At 34.1% G+C, this 16575-nt stretch overlaps 1 protein-coding gene across 9 annotated transcripts in view; it reads right to left on the reverse strand.

Moving 5' to 3' along the window:
- Usp34 (ubiquitin specific peptidase 34) overlaps nucleotides 1–16575 on the reverse strand; it is a 246358-nt gene that overhangs the window by 19763 nt on the left and 210020 nt on the right. For all 9 annotated transcript variants that reach the window (XM_063229478.1, XM_063229475.1, XM_063229480.1 and 6 more), the window contains 10 exons: nucleotides 13924–13972; nucleotides 13737–13841; nucleotides 13613–13657; nucleotides 12482–12586; nucleotides 10974–11121; nucleotides 8179–8813; nucleotides 5644–5801; nucleotides 3357–3435; nucleotides 703–829; nucleotides 313–420 (listed from right to left, as the gene is read on the reverse strand). In XM_063229478.1, coding sequence (XP_063085548.1) covers nucleotides 313–420; nucleotides 703–829; nucleotides 3357–3435; nucleotides 5644–5801; nucleotides 8179–8813; nucleotides 10974–11121; nucleotides 12482–12586; nucleotides 13613–13657; nucleotides 13737–13841; nucleotides 13924–13972 — 1559 coding nt within the window. The remainder of the gene's footprint in view (nucleotides 1–312; nucleotides 421–702; nucleotides 830–3356; nucleotides 3436–5643; nucleotides 5802–8178; nucleotides 8814–10973; nucleotides 11122–12481; nucleotides 12587–13612; nucleotides 13658–13736; nucleotides 13842–13923; nucleotides 13973–16575) is intronic.

Here is a 16575-nt window from a genome sequence, read left to right on the forward strand (position 1 = left end):
TGCTTAGGATGAGAAGATGTTAAAGTTGTAAAATATAGATAACTGAAGGTCAAAGAGCCCAGATACACTGAGTGACCTGCCTATGATCACATGGATAAACACCAACAAGTTAAAAAACAAAACTTAATTTTCTTAGGGTTTGCTAGCCAGTGTGAGTTATACATAAAATCATAAAATGTCTTCCAAGTCCTGCAGACCTAACATCACATTTCAAACAAAACAAAAGCAAATCAAAACCAAACCAAACCACCTTCTTACAAGATGTTCTTTCACTAGGTTATTTAACATAGGTGTATTTTTCAAGTAACTTACCTATACAGGCATTTCTTAGTTCTGGAGGGCTGTATGAATTCAGAAGAGTTAGCAGTTTATGAGCAAATTCAATTCTTTCTTGCCATTGGATTAATGCTTGTTTCACGTCTGCAAATATAAAACCATACACAAATTTTTTTTTACAAATATCTTTTACGAGATCACATTTTTTCTACTATAAACTATAGAATGCTAACAATGAAAATTCTGATTATATGAAAGTAACTTTAATGGATTGTAAGTGATTGTTTTTATGGGACAGCTACTAGATTTGTAATATGGGGTCATGATGGACATTTCCTGATAGCTAGCTTAGGCCTCATCTTCTGCACATAAACCAGAGGTACAAATAAGTAGCATTAACAAAAATTGAAGAAAGATTGACCAAACCTTTTCTCTGAAGATATGGGCGTGTAGATTTCAGAACCGAAAGAAATATTGACAGAAGTTCTACTAAGTCTCCAGTCACATGGCAAGCTGTAGCTTCATGATACATCATGTGCAATGTGTTGAAAGACTACAAAGTGATTTAAAAATAAATGAAAACTTTATTTCATTTTTAGTTTGAGCCAAAAATTGATAGTGTTCATCCTCTCCAATAAACACTTTCAGATTTAGATTACAGGCATGCACATGTGTGCAAGACAAGCATGTGCTTTCTATCCCAAAGTCATATATTTGTATTCAGCTTTTAAAATGTACAGTCCTTACTTTTAGAACTCTGAAACTGTGTATTTTAGTCTGAATAATTAACACGATTAATCACATTTAAAAAAAAACACTATTTGTTCTGAGACTATAAACCTTAGAAAGTACAAAGCAACTGGCAGCAGCCAATTAGGTACCTGCTTTAAACTTTTCAGGGCCTTTATAGAAATACAACTGTTACTGGCTTTTTGTCATATTTAAAATAGCAAACCTGAATGAGGTAAAAGAGCTACAAAATGTAAGACTTTGGTTCCTTAAATTGTACTAGTTTATATTTTTTAATTCCTTTAACTATATTAGGTTAAACCCTAAAGTTTTTCCTACTTCATCTTTTTTTTTTTCTTTTTTCTTTTTATTGGTACTGGGGATCGAACTCACGACCGCCTGCTTGCAAGGCAGGTGCTTATGCCGCTGAGCTAAATCCCCAGCCCCTTTCCCACTTCATTTTATAAATGAAGCATTCCATTTTTAATTTTGCATTAGTTCACCAGTGTTCATATAATACTCATAGTTCAAAATGCTGAACTTAAGAAAGAGTCTGTGACAATACATAATCTGAATATTTCTTTTGAACAAGGTACTTCTAAACCACTTACAATGTAAGCATTAAGGACAGGAACTGGATGGTATCACTATTTAGCATTTTACCCATCATAACATAGACATTCAAATGTCTGCTGAATCAAAGAATGAAATTCTGACTACTACTCTTCATATACTTTTTCTTTTTTTTTTTTTTTTTGTCTTTTTCATTTTTACCGGTACCGGGGATCGAACTCACGACTGCCTGCTTGCAAGGCAGGCGCTTATGCCACTGAGCTAAATCCCCAGCCCCACTTTTTCTTTTTTTTAAAGATAGAGTCTCACTGTGAAGTTCAGGCTGGCCTCCAATTCAATGATCCTACTGCCTCTATATCCCCAGTACTGGGATTACAGGTGTGTACCACTATATCCAATTATGCACACCCATACCTTTTCTTTTAGTCTAACATAAATACCTGTCAACCTTCAAACAGGACGAATACTTGCCTACTTCTGTGCTCATAAAGTTCTTCTCTTTGGGGTAGTAAGCCAAGGGAAGCACTTACTACTGAGTAGTATATCCCCTCAACCTTGGATCATAAGTGTGTGGTACTGTGCCCAGTTCATTATCATGTTGACTACAGGGCTGTATGTCTCACTGCTAGGTGGCGTAAACCACTGGTGGTACATGCACATTTGTCACATGGGTGACTTTTTATTAATTTTATTAGTAGCACTGGTGGCAAAAATGTATCTAATTACTTTCATCCATCTTTTTAACTAATAAAATTAATAAAAAGTTGGCAAAGGGAGAGTCATGCATGTACAATGAATGGTTCAAGCAAGTGGGAATCTTGTCATTTATTTAAATGTTCTCCCACTTACATTCCCAGGTCCAAATTCTTCAAAGAACGCTTTCAAACATGTTCTATTTCCGTTTTATAATATCATCAACTGAAAATGAAAAAACTATTTTGTTTTTATAAAACAAGCAGTCTGCCTTTTGTGGTGCTGAAGAGTGAATCCAGACCCTGCATGTGGCCAGTAAGCATTCTATCACTGAGTTATATCCATAGCTCCTTAACTGCTTAATTCTTACAATACTTTAACATGTACTGCTTTATCTCTATCATGAAATAAGGGTTAAAATGTACTTCTGTTAGATTTAAAACTATTTCACACTTGAAGAATTACAGTGAGAATGATAAAAGATTTTTTTTTTTTAAATCGGTACCAGGGATCGAATTCACAACTGCCTGCTTGCAAGGCAGGTGCTTATGCCACTGAGCTAAATCCCCAGCCCCTAAGAATGATAAAAGATTTTAAGATACTTGAATAATTTGTAGCAATACAGCAGATTTTTATTTGTTTGTAATAGACTCAATAGTTTCCTTTAGTGATGCTAATCCTGGTTTCTATACTGGGTCAGTAAGTGAGCTCTTAGAAAATAATTTGTGCCTTTGATGAAGGAGAAAAGCTATGAATTAATGTAGAAAAGAAGTAGCACCAAAAATTGCCACCTATTTAAATTAGCATTTACTAGTCTATATAATTAAATCCTGCCTGATAAAAGTCTACCATAAACTATTTATAAAACAAGAATTCTTTTATTAAAAACTAATTTTATTGGTACCTTTTAGATACATATAATGATCATTTATCATCTGTACTTGTACATGATATATCTTGCTTCCTTCTTCCCTTCCCTTCAACCCTTTTTCCTTACCTTATTTACAAAAGCTTTTAAATCAAGAATTCTTGATGAAAACATTAAAATCAGGTAAATTCATAGTAAAAAGCAGTAAAATATTTACCTCGGTCATTAGGATCAACCCCCGGTTAAATACAACAAGAAGTCTGTCTTCGTCAGATTCTAATAGTATTCTGAAGGCACTAGAAAAATATGTTTAAGATGTAGTTTGAGATCCTGACTTAGAACAGAACATGTAGGTGAAAAAAATATAAATAGAAGTAACACTGTCACTTAACCTTGCTGCTTTCCTACCTATTGAAGGGTACATTTGGTTTCTTTATTTCTTTTTGGTCTTTTTGACACAGGGTCTCACTATGCAGTTTAGGCTGGCCTTGAATTCACTTTGTAGCCCAGGTTGGATTCTCAATGATCCTCCTGCCTCAGCTTCTTGAGTACTGAGATTACAAGAGTATGCCACCATGCTCATTTACATATTTCTTAGGATTGAACATCTCAAATCTGAAAATTCAAAATCCAAAATGCTCTGAAATCCTGAACTTTTTGTGTGTCATACTGACACTTTAAAATTTCAGTTTTGGAGGATTTTATATTTTTATATTACGGCTGCCCACCACACAAATAAAACTCTGAAAACATGAAACACTTCTGCTCCAAAGTCCTTTGGATAAGGATACTCAACTTGGAAAAGAAAATAAATAAAATTAAATAAGAAACCTTCAAAGTAACTTGAGAATATTACATTTATTGATATCTAATTAACTTGTTACAAAGAAGTATGATGAGAATATTTTTCAAGTTTCAGAATTTGTAATGTTGATTCTTATGACCATCTAAAATATTCTTGTGATGGATTCTTATGATGGATTGATCATCTAAATTATTCTTATGATAGATTCTTTTATTTTTTTTTTTTCGTCTTTTTCGGTACCAGGGATTGAACTCACGACTGCCTGCTTGCAAGGCAGGCGCTTCTGCCGCTGAGCTAAATCCCCAGCCCCTTATGATAGATTCTTATGATGGATTCATCATCTAAATTATTAAGTTCTGGATAATAAAATACATTTATATTACCAAAACATCATCAAATAGTAACTGGGAAAACGGAGTAAAATGAGTGTTAAAAAAAAAAAAAAAAGTAAATGATGACTTGAAAAATCACCATGTATAATAATCCCAAAGTATTTGTATCACTATTGTTCTACAGCTCTGATTTTATTAGGACCAAAATGCTGTTAGTGAGTACAACTAGAAATATCATTTCATGAGATGCTTACTCCTTGCCTTTTTCAAACAAGAATTAAGACTCTAAATTTTTAATGAAAATAACCTTGAAGTATTACATCTTGAGAAAACAATATACTCCAAATTAATGCCAAATTTCTTAAAGAATTCCTTTGAATGGTGGCACACGCCTGTAATCCCAGCACTTGGGAGAGGAGGTAAGGCAGGGGGATTGCTGCCCATTCCAGGCCAGTCAGCTGAAGACCAGCCTGAACTACACAGTGAGATACTGCCTCAAAAAATAAAACAGAACAGAACAAAACAAACTAAATTCCTTTGAAGGGTCTTGGCAGAAGTGTCAATTTCATTTTGTGGACTAATAAAGACTCAAATTCAAAAGCTTTCTGAGAAAGTTAATATGAAATAACCCTACCTTGAATTGATTAGTTTAAGATACTATTAGTAAAGTCTTCATTAAAATATTGCAAATGTATGCCTAATAAAGAACATCATCTCTAAGCCTTAGATACAATACACAGAAAGAGGTTTTTTGTTGTTGTTAGATGCATTATAAAAATTGGCCTTGAGGGCTAGGGATTTAGCTCAGTGGCATAAGCGCCTGCCTTGCAAGCGAGTGGTCATGAGTTCGATCCCCAGTATCGATTAAAAAAAAAAAAATCAGTCTGGACTTTAAAGAAGTATACTATAGCAGTTCTTTTGTAACCATTCAACAATTTTGGTAGCTTTATATAATTATATAGACTTGTTTCATTATTTTAACTAATTCATACAGGTAAGAAATCCAGGGAGAAAGATCTGGACTAAAAAGAATGAAAAACACAATAAAGTAATCAGACCCTTTAAAAGATGGAAAAGCTTCTGAAGGGCTTTAGAACTGAACTACCTAAGCAGAAGTTCAGATGAATTGCCACAGAGAATGATTAAGACTTAAATAGAAAATTGTACATTAAGATTCTCTCTAGTCCTGATTCTAATAAACAAACCGAAGTGTTTAAAAGCAGATAAATTTCTAAATATAATTTCTTCCACAGTAACTAAATGATTAAATGCTTAACCAATGACATTTAAGAATTGGGAAAGGGGTAGTCCCCATCCTCTCACCTGGAAAAACAAAAAGAAACAAGAAACAAAAAACACATTTTTACCTTATTAAAGTAGTCCAGCAGGAACGTCCATCTAAGCAGCGTAAGTAACAACTTATGGTTGTTTTCTTAAATTGTTTAATATCTTCTAATTCTTCTTCCCTCATGTCTGGCCTCTGAGCTATGAAGAGCTGCATCAAGTTAAACAGTTCTTCCACTGCCTAAATAAGGCAAATAAGCAATATGATGATCTTTAAACTCCACAATATTTCAGTATATGACTTCTGATTTCTGAAAGTCAGGCTCATTAGCTGACTCTTAAAATTATACAAGTCTAGGGGCTGGGGATTTAGCTCAGCGGCATAAGCACCTGCCTTGAAAGCAGGCAGTCGTGAGTTCGATCCCCGGTACCAATAAAAAAGAAAAAAAAAAAATTATACAAGTCTAGATTATACCAGTACTGTCATCCAAGAACAGTTATAACATTAGCAATGAATTCTATTTTAAAATTTAACATATTATACAACTAAAAGAATCAACAAATCTTAAAATCAAAATCCATAAAAATTTTAAAAATGACAAATACATTTAATTTTCCTACAGTTTAAAGGACTAGGTTTGTGACTTCAAAGATGTGTTGAGATAGTCCATACCAATGCGTTTAACAATGAGAAATCACTACTTTGTCTCAAAGATTTTTTTTTTTGACAGGGTCTTGCTATGTAGTTGAGGCTGCTCTTGAACTCACTATGTAGCCCAGGCTGGCCTCAAACTCACAAGTGATCCTCCTGCCTCAGCCTCCCGAGTGCTGGGATTACAGGCATGAACCACCATGCTCAACCATCATAAAATTTTTTAAAAAGCTAAATCACATTTGAATTAATACTGTTTCTGAGATGACCCTTTCTGGAAACACATAAAATGATTTTTTGAGACAGGGTCTCACTTCATAATGCAGGCTGGCCTTGAACTTTCAGCAATCCTCCTGCCTCAGCCTCCCGAGTACAGGGATTACAGGCATGCACCACCATGCCCAGCTGGAATGATGATCAGTTTAAGGTCTGATGGATGAAATGTAAAAATGTAAAATCACTAGTTGTGACTTTATAAAACTAACACTCATATGATAAGAGCTATTCTAATATATGTTTGTTAAAGAACTGATATCCTCATCTTTACATTCTTCCCAGCAAATGTTTACTTAACATTTTCACAAAGACATCTACAAAGCCAGTTCTACAACAAAGAGCCTTACATTTCACTGATATCAAGGGCAAGAAACAACATGGACAGAAAATTGCTCTAACTCACTTAGTGTGCATCAACCCTGGATATAATATTTAGTAATTTAATATTATCTGTATGATTTGTGATAAGAGACAAGTCCACTGAAATGTAATAAATCCTGACTCCTTCAAAGTCTGGCAGGGTAATGTTTTCCCCTTCTCTTCTCTTATTTTTGAGACAGGGACCTGGTAGCCCAGCCCAGCCTCGAAGTCACAGTGATCCTCCTGCCTTAGCCTCTCAAGTGCTAGGATTACAGGCATGCACCATCATGCCTGGCTCTTTCTGTATCCTGACAGCATTGACTCTGAACTTCCTGATACACTCTTTTCCTTTATTACAGGCACTCTAATATCCACAAGTGGAAATCGGGTTATTCTTCTGTGTAACAGAATCTAAAGAGCTCATTAAACCATCTATAAAGAACAGCTTAAATAATAAAGGACAGTTAAAGCATTAAGGACAACAAGAGCGTAAGAAGCAGTAGTAAAAAAGTAAAACCCACAAACAATAGTCTTATACAGAGGAAAAAAATTTTAATATAAAACCTATAAAAATTCTTTTGCAGAGCTAAAGGAATCAGTTTTAAACTTTATATAACTGTCTCCTGATGGATTTTTTAAAAAATGGTACTGATTTTATTAATTTGGACATAATCTTTTTTTCTTGGAGACAGTCTCACTATGCAGTTCAGGCTGGCCTTGGGCTCACTCTGTAGCCCAGGCTGGTCTCAAACTTGTAATGATCCACTTGCCTCAGCCTCCCCAGTGCTGAGATTACAGGAGTGCTCCACCATACCCAGCTAAAGATTTGAAATTTTTTTGGTATTGGGAATCGAACTCAGGATTTTGTACTTGCCAGGCAGTCACTGTGCTGCTAAGCCACATCTCCAGCCCCTATTTGGACATAATCTTGAGAACAGCATTAAAAAATAGTTCCCACTTAAAATGTTGTCTAGCTCATAGCTTAGTATACAGATCTTGATCACAAATGTCTAATGTTTGACTAGTACTTACTTTATAAAACTGTCACAAAAATAACTTTTTCAGTAGACACACATGAAAGAGACATTTACAAAGCACAAAATTCCATGAGAAATAGAATTTTACCTTCAACCCAGGAAAACTTGTCCTAAATTAATTTTATAATAATGTACCATTATATATTTGATACTCAAGAAAGCAAACATTTTAAATCCTTAAGAAAGCATGGTTAAAGACTATTCTGTATTTTGTCACCACTTTGTACAAGGGGAAAGACACATAATGTTAACTACTTTGAGGATACAGATACAAGAGTACCAATTTTACTCACTCCAGGGTATTGGCTGGCATGTGGTGTAAGATTTTTAAAGGCCCACTGAATGTTCTGATGAGAAGCCAGTTGTCGTGTAAATGAAGGAGACTGCTCACAGCAGAGCCTCAGAATACCGTAGTAGGCAGGCAGCATCCCACGGTTAAAAAGCACCACATCCTGATCATCATGGTCAGCAAGGATGTAATTGAAGGCAATGTTCTTGGTTACCACTGGATTCTGAACAATAAGGCGGATATTCTCTGGACAGTCAGCACACACATTGTACCAAAATGAAAGCAAAGCCTGTTTATTGTGATTTGTAGCTATTGCTGGCTCAGAAAGTTTAGGCTGGAAAAGGTTCCACAAATCCATGAAATATGTGGAAAACATCAGCTTCTCAGTTTTGGAAATTAAACAGTAAGTCATAAAGCTAAAATAGGGCACTAGCTTTGTAGTGCCATGAACAGCAGCATCAACATAAAGTTTGGCTCTTGAGAGCAAACCAAGGAGCACGTTGTAGACCTGATGTAGGACTACTGTTGTGTCTGGACTGAGTGGAAGGTCACGGGTTGGGATGTGCAAAGACCTTGTTGACCGGAACATCTGGCGGAATGAATTGCTTGGTATAAGGGACACCAGAAGATAAGCTGCAGCTATAAAATGTAAAACAAAACTGTCAGACCTTTGTAAGATATAAAATAGACTGAAGAACAGTCATTAAACACAAAGCCACTCTGCCCTTTAATAATGAAAATGAATAAAAATTAAGGGACATTGCATCTCTTTTAATATCCTTGTGCTTAACCCATGACCCCATGAAGACTCCCCCAAGGGGTGATAGAAATACACGCCTTCTTTTTACTCTGCCACTGGTAAAGGCAACATCACCATTACCAGAACTTGTTTTCGAGCCTCTTTTGTTTACTATTCCCAAGTTGGAGAATTTTCTCTCTTTATTATAAACTTCTGAGGAAACAGTATGATTTAATAAAAAGAACATATAAACACAATATTTGAAACAAGATCTATGAAAATAGATTCCCAATATGGTCAAACTATTTAATGTTTTTGGTTTTAGGGTTTTTTTCCCTCTTTTTATTTATTTATTTATTTTTGAGATAGGGTCTCATTATGTAGCCCAGGCTGTCCTCAAATTCTTGATGCTTTTTCTTAGCCTCCCAAGTGCTGGGATCATTAGGCATGTACTATCATGCCTGGCTTTGGTCTTACATTTTTCTTGTTACTTAAAAAATAATAGTTATTTTGTAAGAACATGCAACAATGGTATAAAATTTACTTAAACTATAAAGACAGAGATCAATATAAAAGTTCTTTGTAATATGTAAGATTATAAAAGGTACTTATAGAACATTAATATTGCAAAATCTTTAGAAGTCTTTTAAGGCTAACTTCAAATCCAAAGATCTTGTAACACATTTAGAAACTGTCATTAAGCGTATAATTCTGAGTTAATGACTTTTTAAAGTCACTAGGCTCATACTCCAACAGTATGCAGGTTAAGTCTCACTTCCTGGGGCATGTGAACATAAATTATTTGGGATTCTCCTATATAGATCTGTTTCTTTTCTATTTATCTAATCATGCATCTACACCAGTATGGACTCATGTTTATTTGTACTTTATAACTTTTTTTTTTTGAGACAGGGTCTTGCTATGTAGTTCAGGCTGATTCTGAACTCACTGTAGAGTCCAGGCTGCCCTTAAACTCTTGGCAATCCTTCTGCTTTAGCCTCCCGAGTCCTGCTGGTACTATAGAGGTGCACCATCATGCCTGGCCTATGACCGTACATCATTTACTTTGTTACTCTAACTGGCCCACCTTTAGCCAATGGAAGGTCTTTCAGGTTAATTCTGTATCTTGAAATATCCTCATTATTTTGTTTTTTTCAGTCTTTAATTTATGGCAACTTCTAGGCCTAAAATCATTCTACAAGGAGCTGTGAATCTTTTTATTAGGAAGTGGTGTTCAAAGTCCAAAGTACTGGATATGCTTGTTACTACTTGAGTATTGCTGATTTTAGGCCGTCTCAGTGGACAACTAGGAAACAGGTTGCTAATGCTGTCAAAAGTTTACTTTTTCATTTCTCTCAACTTTCAAAAGTGAGTACTGTGTGTTTATAAGCAATTTCTTATTCTGTAAAATATTAATTTTGATATCTGTCTACTGAATTATATGTAACAATGCAAGTATTTTTTGTCTTTATTACTCTTTTAGCTTCCTCAAGTTATTTTCAAGACAGGATTTTTTTTGATCCTTCACTAATGTTGATCCTGCTTTGCCATTCCACTAAATGAGAAAACAAAAATACTAGTAATGATATGTCACTCAAGAAAAACCAATGCTTCCTATCCTCTAAAAACAAAAACAACAAGTCTAGGGACGTAGTTCAGTGGTGGAGCTTGCTTCATATGCTTAAGTTCCTTGGTTCAACCCCTAACACAAAGAATAAACGGAAGGAAAGGCACTGTAGATACATTTGTGTAGCACTATAGGTTTCTGAATGTTAACAGACTTCAGCCTTCAAGGACAACATCTCGCCAGGTGTGATGGAATGTGCCTATACTCCTGGCACTTGAAAGGCCGAGGCAGGAGGATCAGTCTGAGGGCAGCCTGGTCAGGACTACATAGGAAGATCCTGTTTTTAAGTAAAAAGAATAACATCTGTAAGAGATTTGTGTTATATAATGGGCATATGGTAAGTGCCTTTAAAAAAAATGTTAAGTATCTTAAAAAAGAAAAAAATTGGAATGACAAGTTGCTATGTTTGCTAAATTCTGAATATTTGACTTACAAGTCCTGACTCTAGGATAATTGTGAGCCAAAAGAAACCGTTCCACCCAGTTTTCCATATTCTGTAGGACCCAGCTGTGTGCCAGTTTATTTCGGGGTGTCTGCACTGCCAACCAATCCAGACATTGAGAAGGATTATATTCAATCACCTATAAATAAAAGGACAAGAACAGAATATAAGTTCCACTTAATGAATAGTTAACATTTTTTATTTTGTGCGTGCGCGCATACACACATACCCACCCACCCACCATGGAACATTGAAATGTAAAGCAGTTTTTGAAAAAAATAGAGTCTGAAGAAGTTTTACCTACATTTTTCACTATTTTAAAATGTATTTGCAATGCACATGGTGACGCATGCCTGTAATCCCAGTACTCTGGACAATAAGGAAGGAGAATCACTGCAAGTCTGAGACCAGCCTGGGCTACAAAGTGAGTTCAAGGCTAGCCTAAACTGCATAGTGAAACCATAAAAAGACCAACAAAACTACACAGAACAACAACAAAATCTATTTGCCTTTATCAGTGGGAAATGATTTTTTCATTAGTTCACAAAATTTAAAATAACCAAGGAATATAACACATGACAAACATGAGAACTCAATGATTTTTAGGTCTTGTTAAATTTATAAATTTATTTAAAAATACTGTTAATTCTTTAAAGTTTCTCACCTCTACTTTTCTCTCCATACCTAACCTACTATTATGTGAGAATGTTCACTGCATTGTTATGATCTTGTTTCCAAAATAAAAGGGAATCTTAGGAATGTAGAAAGAGTTTAAGGTGCTGTAGTCCATCGTCCAAATTCTGTGACTGCCTGTTTTCATTTTATTACTCATTTACTTACTATCTATAGTTATTTTTAGGCTAAAACAGCAATGCTGAGATTAGTTTTAAAGACTATGGCCAAGACAGCAGAGAAAACCCTTTAAAAAAGATTTGCTGATCTGTGGTCAATAACATTTTCGATATTATGAAGAAATTTTGTGACACAGCATTAACTTTAGAAGCAAAGGGGTTGGTGCTTCCTTTTTCTTTTTTTTTTTTTTTCCCCTTTACCATTTCTGTCCACTGCTGAGAACATCTGGTCTTATTTATAGGATTCTAGTTGCCTCATGTAATCTTTCTTGAGGCTAAAGGAATATTTAGGTGAAAGAAATTTTTAAAACACCTGGGAGACTAGCTGAAAATTCATTTTGCTCAAAATCTTATGATTAAGGCTCCTCTTCTTCCTTTGACCTGTGAATGACTCAATGAAATCATTTGGCAATCCAAATAAGAAAAAACTGGTACAGTCCCTAATTTACAAATGAGTTTTGCTCTGGGGAAATTATAAGTTGGATTTGTTTGTAAGCTGACAAAGTGAGTCTTACAGTTGTGAAAATTCACAACTTCAATGTTTATAAGTCAGGGACATATCTTACCATTCTTAAGACAGTAGTGATTGTATTACAAAAGTAGAATCTTCAGAAAGTAAATAATGAAAATACCCATGTCAAGACTTACCTCCCATATCCTCTGCAGAATATAAGATGCAAAGGGAGGCATTCCAGGAGGTCCACCAGCAAATTCCATTAGCATAGTCAACAATTTAAAGAAAGGATTGGCTGCCTGTAAGACACATATGCATGTATTTTTGGATCAGTGTGAACCCCTGTCTTTCAGCAAACAAACCACATATATTCTGCTACGTATTTCATTTAAATCTGCTATATTAGCAGAATTCACTCATACTGTAGCATATGAACTTGAACTACATAAAACAGCAGGATCAGCTAGAGAATACAAAGTCAATTGCAGAAGAGTACATAAAATAGATTTTTTTCTGGATGTCAAATGTGTTTGAAAAAAAGTTTAAAAACTTTATTAAGCTGCCAAACATTTTATGTATTTACAGCATACATTGGGATGTTCTGAAAACTGCATACGTTGTTGAATGGCTATTTTCAGCTAACTAATTTCATACTGTATCACATATTGTTTTTCTTGTGATGAGAATACTTAAATGCTCTTAGTAATTTCCAAGTATTCAGTGCATTATCAATAACTATAATCACCATATGTACAACACATCTCTTGAACTTATCCCTCATGTTTAAATGAAAAATTTTATCCTTTGACTGACATCTTCCCAATTCCCAAAAATTTATTAATGAAACAAGCAATGTCTATTGAAAAAGTTATATTAAAAGTTTCCTGTAGCAAAATGTGGTCCTTGAGGAGTAATTTATACTAATGTTTGATATGTACTATTAAAGTATCTAAACTTTCATTTTATATAATACTCTTCTATGATACTGTATTTTACTTTCCATGTATCTCTCCATATGCAGAGAGCTAGCTAGTCTAATTTGTCTCTTGGACACAATTATGATATATGCTTCACACTAAACAACTGCAAAGCTTAACATTAGGTGCCACTCTGATATACTGAATTCATGTATGTATTTTTAGTTGCAAAAACTGTATTATGATAATAAACCAAGAGATAATTTAGCTTATTCAAACTATACACTTAAAAAGTAGACTACTATGTTATGGGAGAAACCCTAAACAACTAGAAAGACTTATAATACGAAGGCACTATCAGTACTGATAGTAATTTCAAAAGAAATGAATTGAGAAAGATTTACATACCTCAGGAGTCAACTTTGCTATTGAGGTGAAAAGCATAGATACAATCTAAAACAGAAGTAGGAGAATGTTAGAATATTCTTTTGAAAATTACCAAAAATCTTTAAGACGGGTTTTTTGCACTTACATGTTCTGCAAGTCGATTATTATACCGACACAGGCTGAAAATCAGATTACAAGTTTGTCTTATATTGATGCCATCACGAATATGTTGAAACAAGAAGGGAAATCCCTGTTAAGAGTAAAATTTGTTCACTTAAGAACCAGTGAATTATTTTTATGATCAAATTGTCTAATATTAGAGAAGGTATTACCTTTCCTCCTGTTAATGCTGCCATGTCAGTCTGTGATAATGTCAAATGCCTAAAAGAAAATATTAGTGGAAATAAATTTTTTTCCCTGTGTATTACTTTATAGATATTTACATCATGACATGCATCAAAATTGTCATTTCCATTTTAACTGTGACAGCCCACTAACATAAAATGTTTGGATTATTTCTGATAACTGGACTTGTTTGCTAAGCATCTGTTAGGGAATTTTCCAAGATTCTATGATTGGTATATGGAAGGCAAAATCTACTTTATTTTCATTTAGTCAACTCTATTTTAGTACATTAAAATGCTACATTGAGTCTAATTATATTTAGCTGTTTTAGATGTGAGATCCTTTAAAAAACAAATGGACTTCTAAGAAACATTAGTTTTATCTCCTTGTCTAAATGTATTGCAAACAGTTTGTGATTTATTATAGAAAATTACAGATATGTAAAAAGTAGTGCAGGTATTCAATCATTCAGTTTCAAATTTAACAAAATTATAGCTAGTCTTGTTTCGTTCTTACCAGTGACTTAGTATACATTATTCTTGAGTCAAACTCCAAGTATTTTATCATTTCATTCATAAATTCCTAATAGGTAAGTTCCAAAATCATAATTATGGTACCATTATTCATGCCTAAAATAAATTAGTAATTCCCTACTGTCTTACAATATCCAATGCACAAATTTCCTTAAGTTTCTGAGAGAATTTTTTTATAGGCAATTTCCATCAGGAAAGTCCTTTGTTGCAACTGGTTGAAATGTGTTTTAATCCTCTGGTTCCCCCTCTAACTTACATTATTTTGTAATTCTTCTGGTGAAGGAAGAGTCCTGTAGAGTTTGCTATATTTTGCTAACTGTATCCTGGTGGTGGTGCTTTAATATGTTTCTGACCCTGTATTTTACATAAACTGGTAGGCAGGCCTAGAGACTTGATCAGATATAGATTTGACTTTTTAATCAAGGATATTTTGTAGATAGTGGTGGTATGGATTTTCAACAGAAGTGACACAATGAAGAGTTTCTTTTCATAATATTTTTAGCTGACAATGATCATTGTTTAGAGCCACTATTTCAAGATCACAAAATGGTGATATTCTAATTCTAACAGTATTGTTCTTTTATTAACTTGATTATCTCTATGATGACGAGCTTTCTCTCATCCACCACTTGACTGGCATCAGGTTTACTTCCTCCAGATAGAATAAGTAAATACTTGGTACCACTGCCTCTATCACTTTTTAAAATAAAGATCTGATTTTCTAGTACACGCCAAAGGTTGCCAACAAGTTTAAATTTTTTTAAGGTATTATTATGAACTTAGGGATTTAAGTATCTCTGATGTGTTTCAGAGTCCACTGGAGTTACTTATTTTTGAAGCTCACTTTGTCCAACCTATGACCAGTATAAATTACTTTAAATCATTCGCTGAGTCCTATCAACATGAGCTCAGTAGTGTTAAGATAACCTAAATGTGCTTTCAAAAAAATAAACAAATAAAATAAAAATCTAAGAGTTTCATTCATTCTTTGCCCAAAACCTGGCATGCAATAGTTTCAGAATAACAATTCCAACCATATTACTAACAATGTACTGAAATGCTTTAGGACAATTTTAAAATTCTTTTTGTTCTCCATATATATCCCACTAGAAATTTACAATTCGTGTGTTCTAAAGCCACTTTAATTCCTCTCCAGTTGGTTGTATCACCTCCTTAATATGTAGTAAGGCTTATTTCATTATACTTCTGTTGTTTAAGGATTGCTTATTTATTTATTTGTAATTATACAAAACATTTACATTATTCCAAGGTTTAATCTACAAAACAATTTTATCAAGCTTCCATTTCTGCCCCCCTCCATTTTTCCTCCCACCTTCACTGGAAACCATTTTAAACAGATGTTTTTAATTTATAGTTACTTCTTGATATTTATGCTAGTTATGATCTATGTAATGTTATAAATCCCGAATTAACAAGTATCAAATCACTGTGTCTATGGGCTATGTAGAAGTAAGTTCCTTAAGCCTCTGGTCACATTTTCATCAATTAATCAATATATTACCTTGCTTTATGAGTACTTCTGTTTAAAGATACATTTCATATATGTTGTTGATGCGTTAACATTGAACTCACAACCAATAGCATTACAACACATGCCTGAAAAAAACTTGTCTAAGAAATGTATTTACATCCTAAGGCACATAACAGGCTTCCCTGAGGTTAGGAAAACCAGACAGCATTTCAGCATGGTGTTTGGGTGCCATTTTAAACAGTGAAATCAACAGGAAGCATAAACATTTGAGAAATGTGGCATACATCATGTAAAGTACATTTGTTTACAACATGAAAATCAAAACAAGACGGCAGATGGTCGCCTTGTTTGACCTCAGCTAAGAAAATGTGTCAACGAACTCAAAATTTTTATCACTTTGTATCACACGTTTCAGCAAATGACTGTGTAAGTTCTTCAAGTATTGATATTGGTATGACAAATTGATTTTAGCAAATAGGTGAATTTATGTGTAGGAAATACATGAATAATTAGGATCAGTTGTATATGCACACATTCTTTCTCAGCATACTTCTTTTTAAATATAGTATAAAATATGTGTATTTTTTTTTTTAACCACCTTGCTGTTTTAGAGT

This window comes from Cavia porcellus, unplaced genomic scaffold (assembly GCF_034190915.1).
Source record: "Cavia porcellus strain 051 isolate PalLab524CR breed Dunkin Hartley unplaced genomic scaffold, mCavPor4.1 scaffold_18, whole genome shotgun sequence".
Taxonomy (NCBI): Eukaryota; Metazoa; Chordata; class Mammalia; order Rodentia; family Caviidae; genus Cavia; species Cavia porcellus.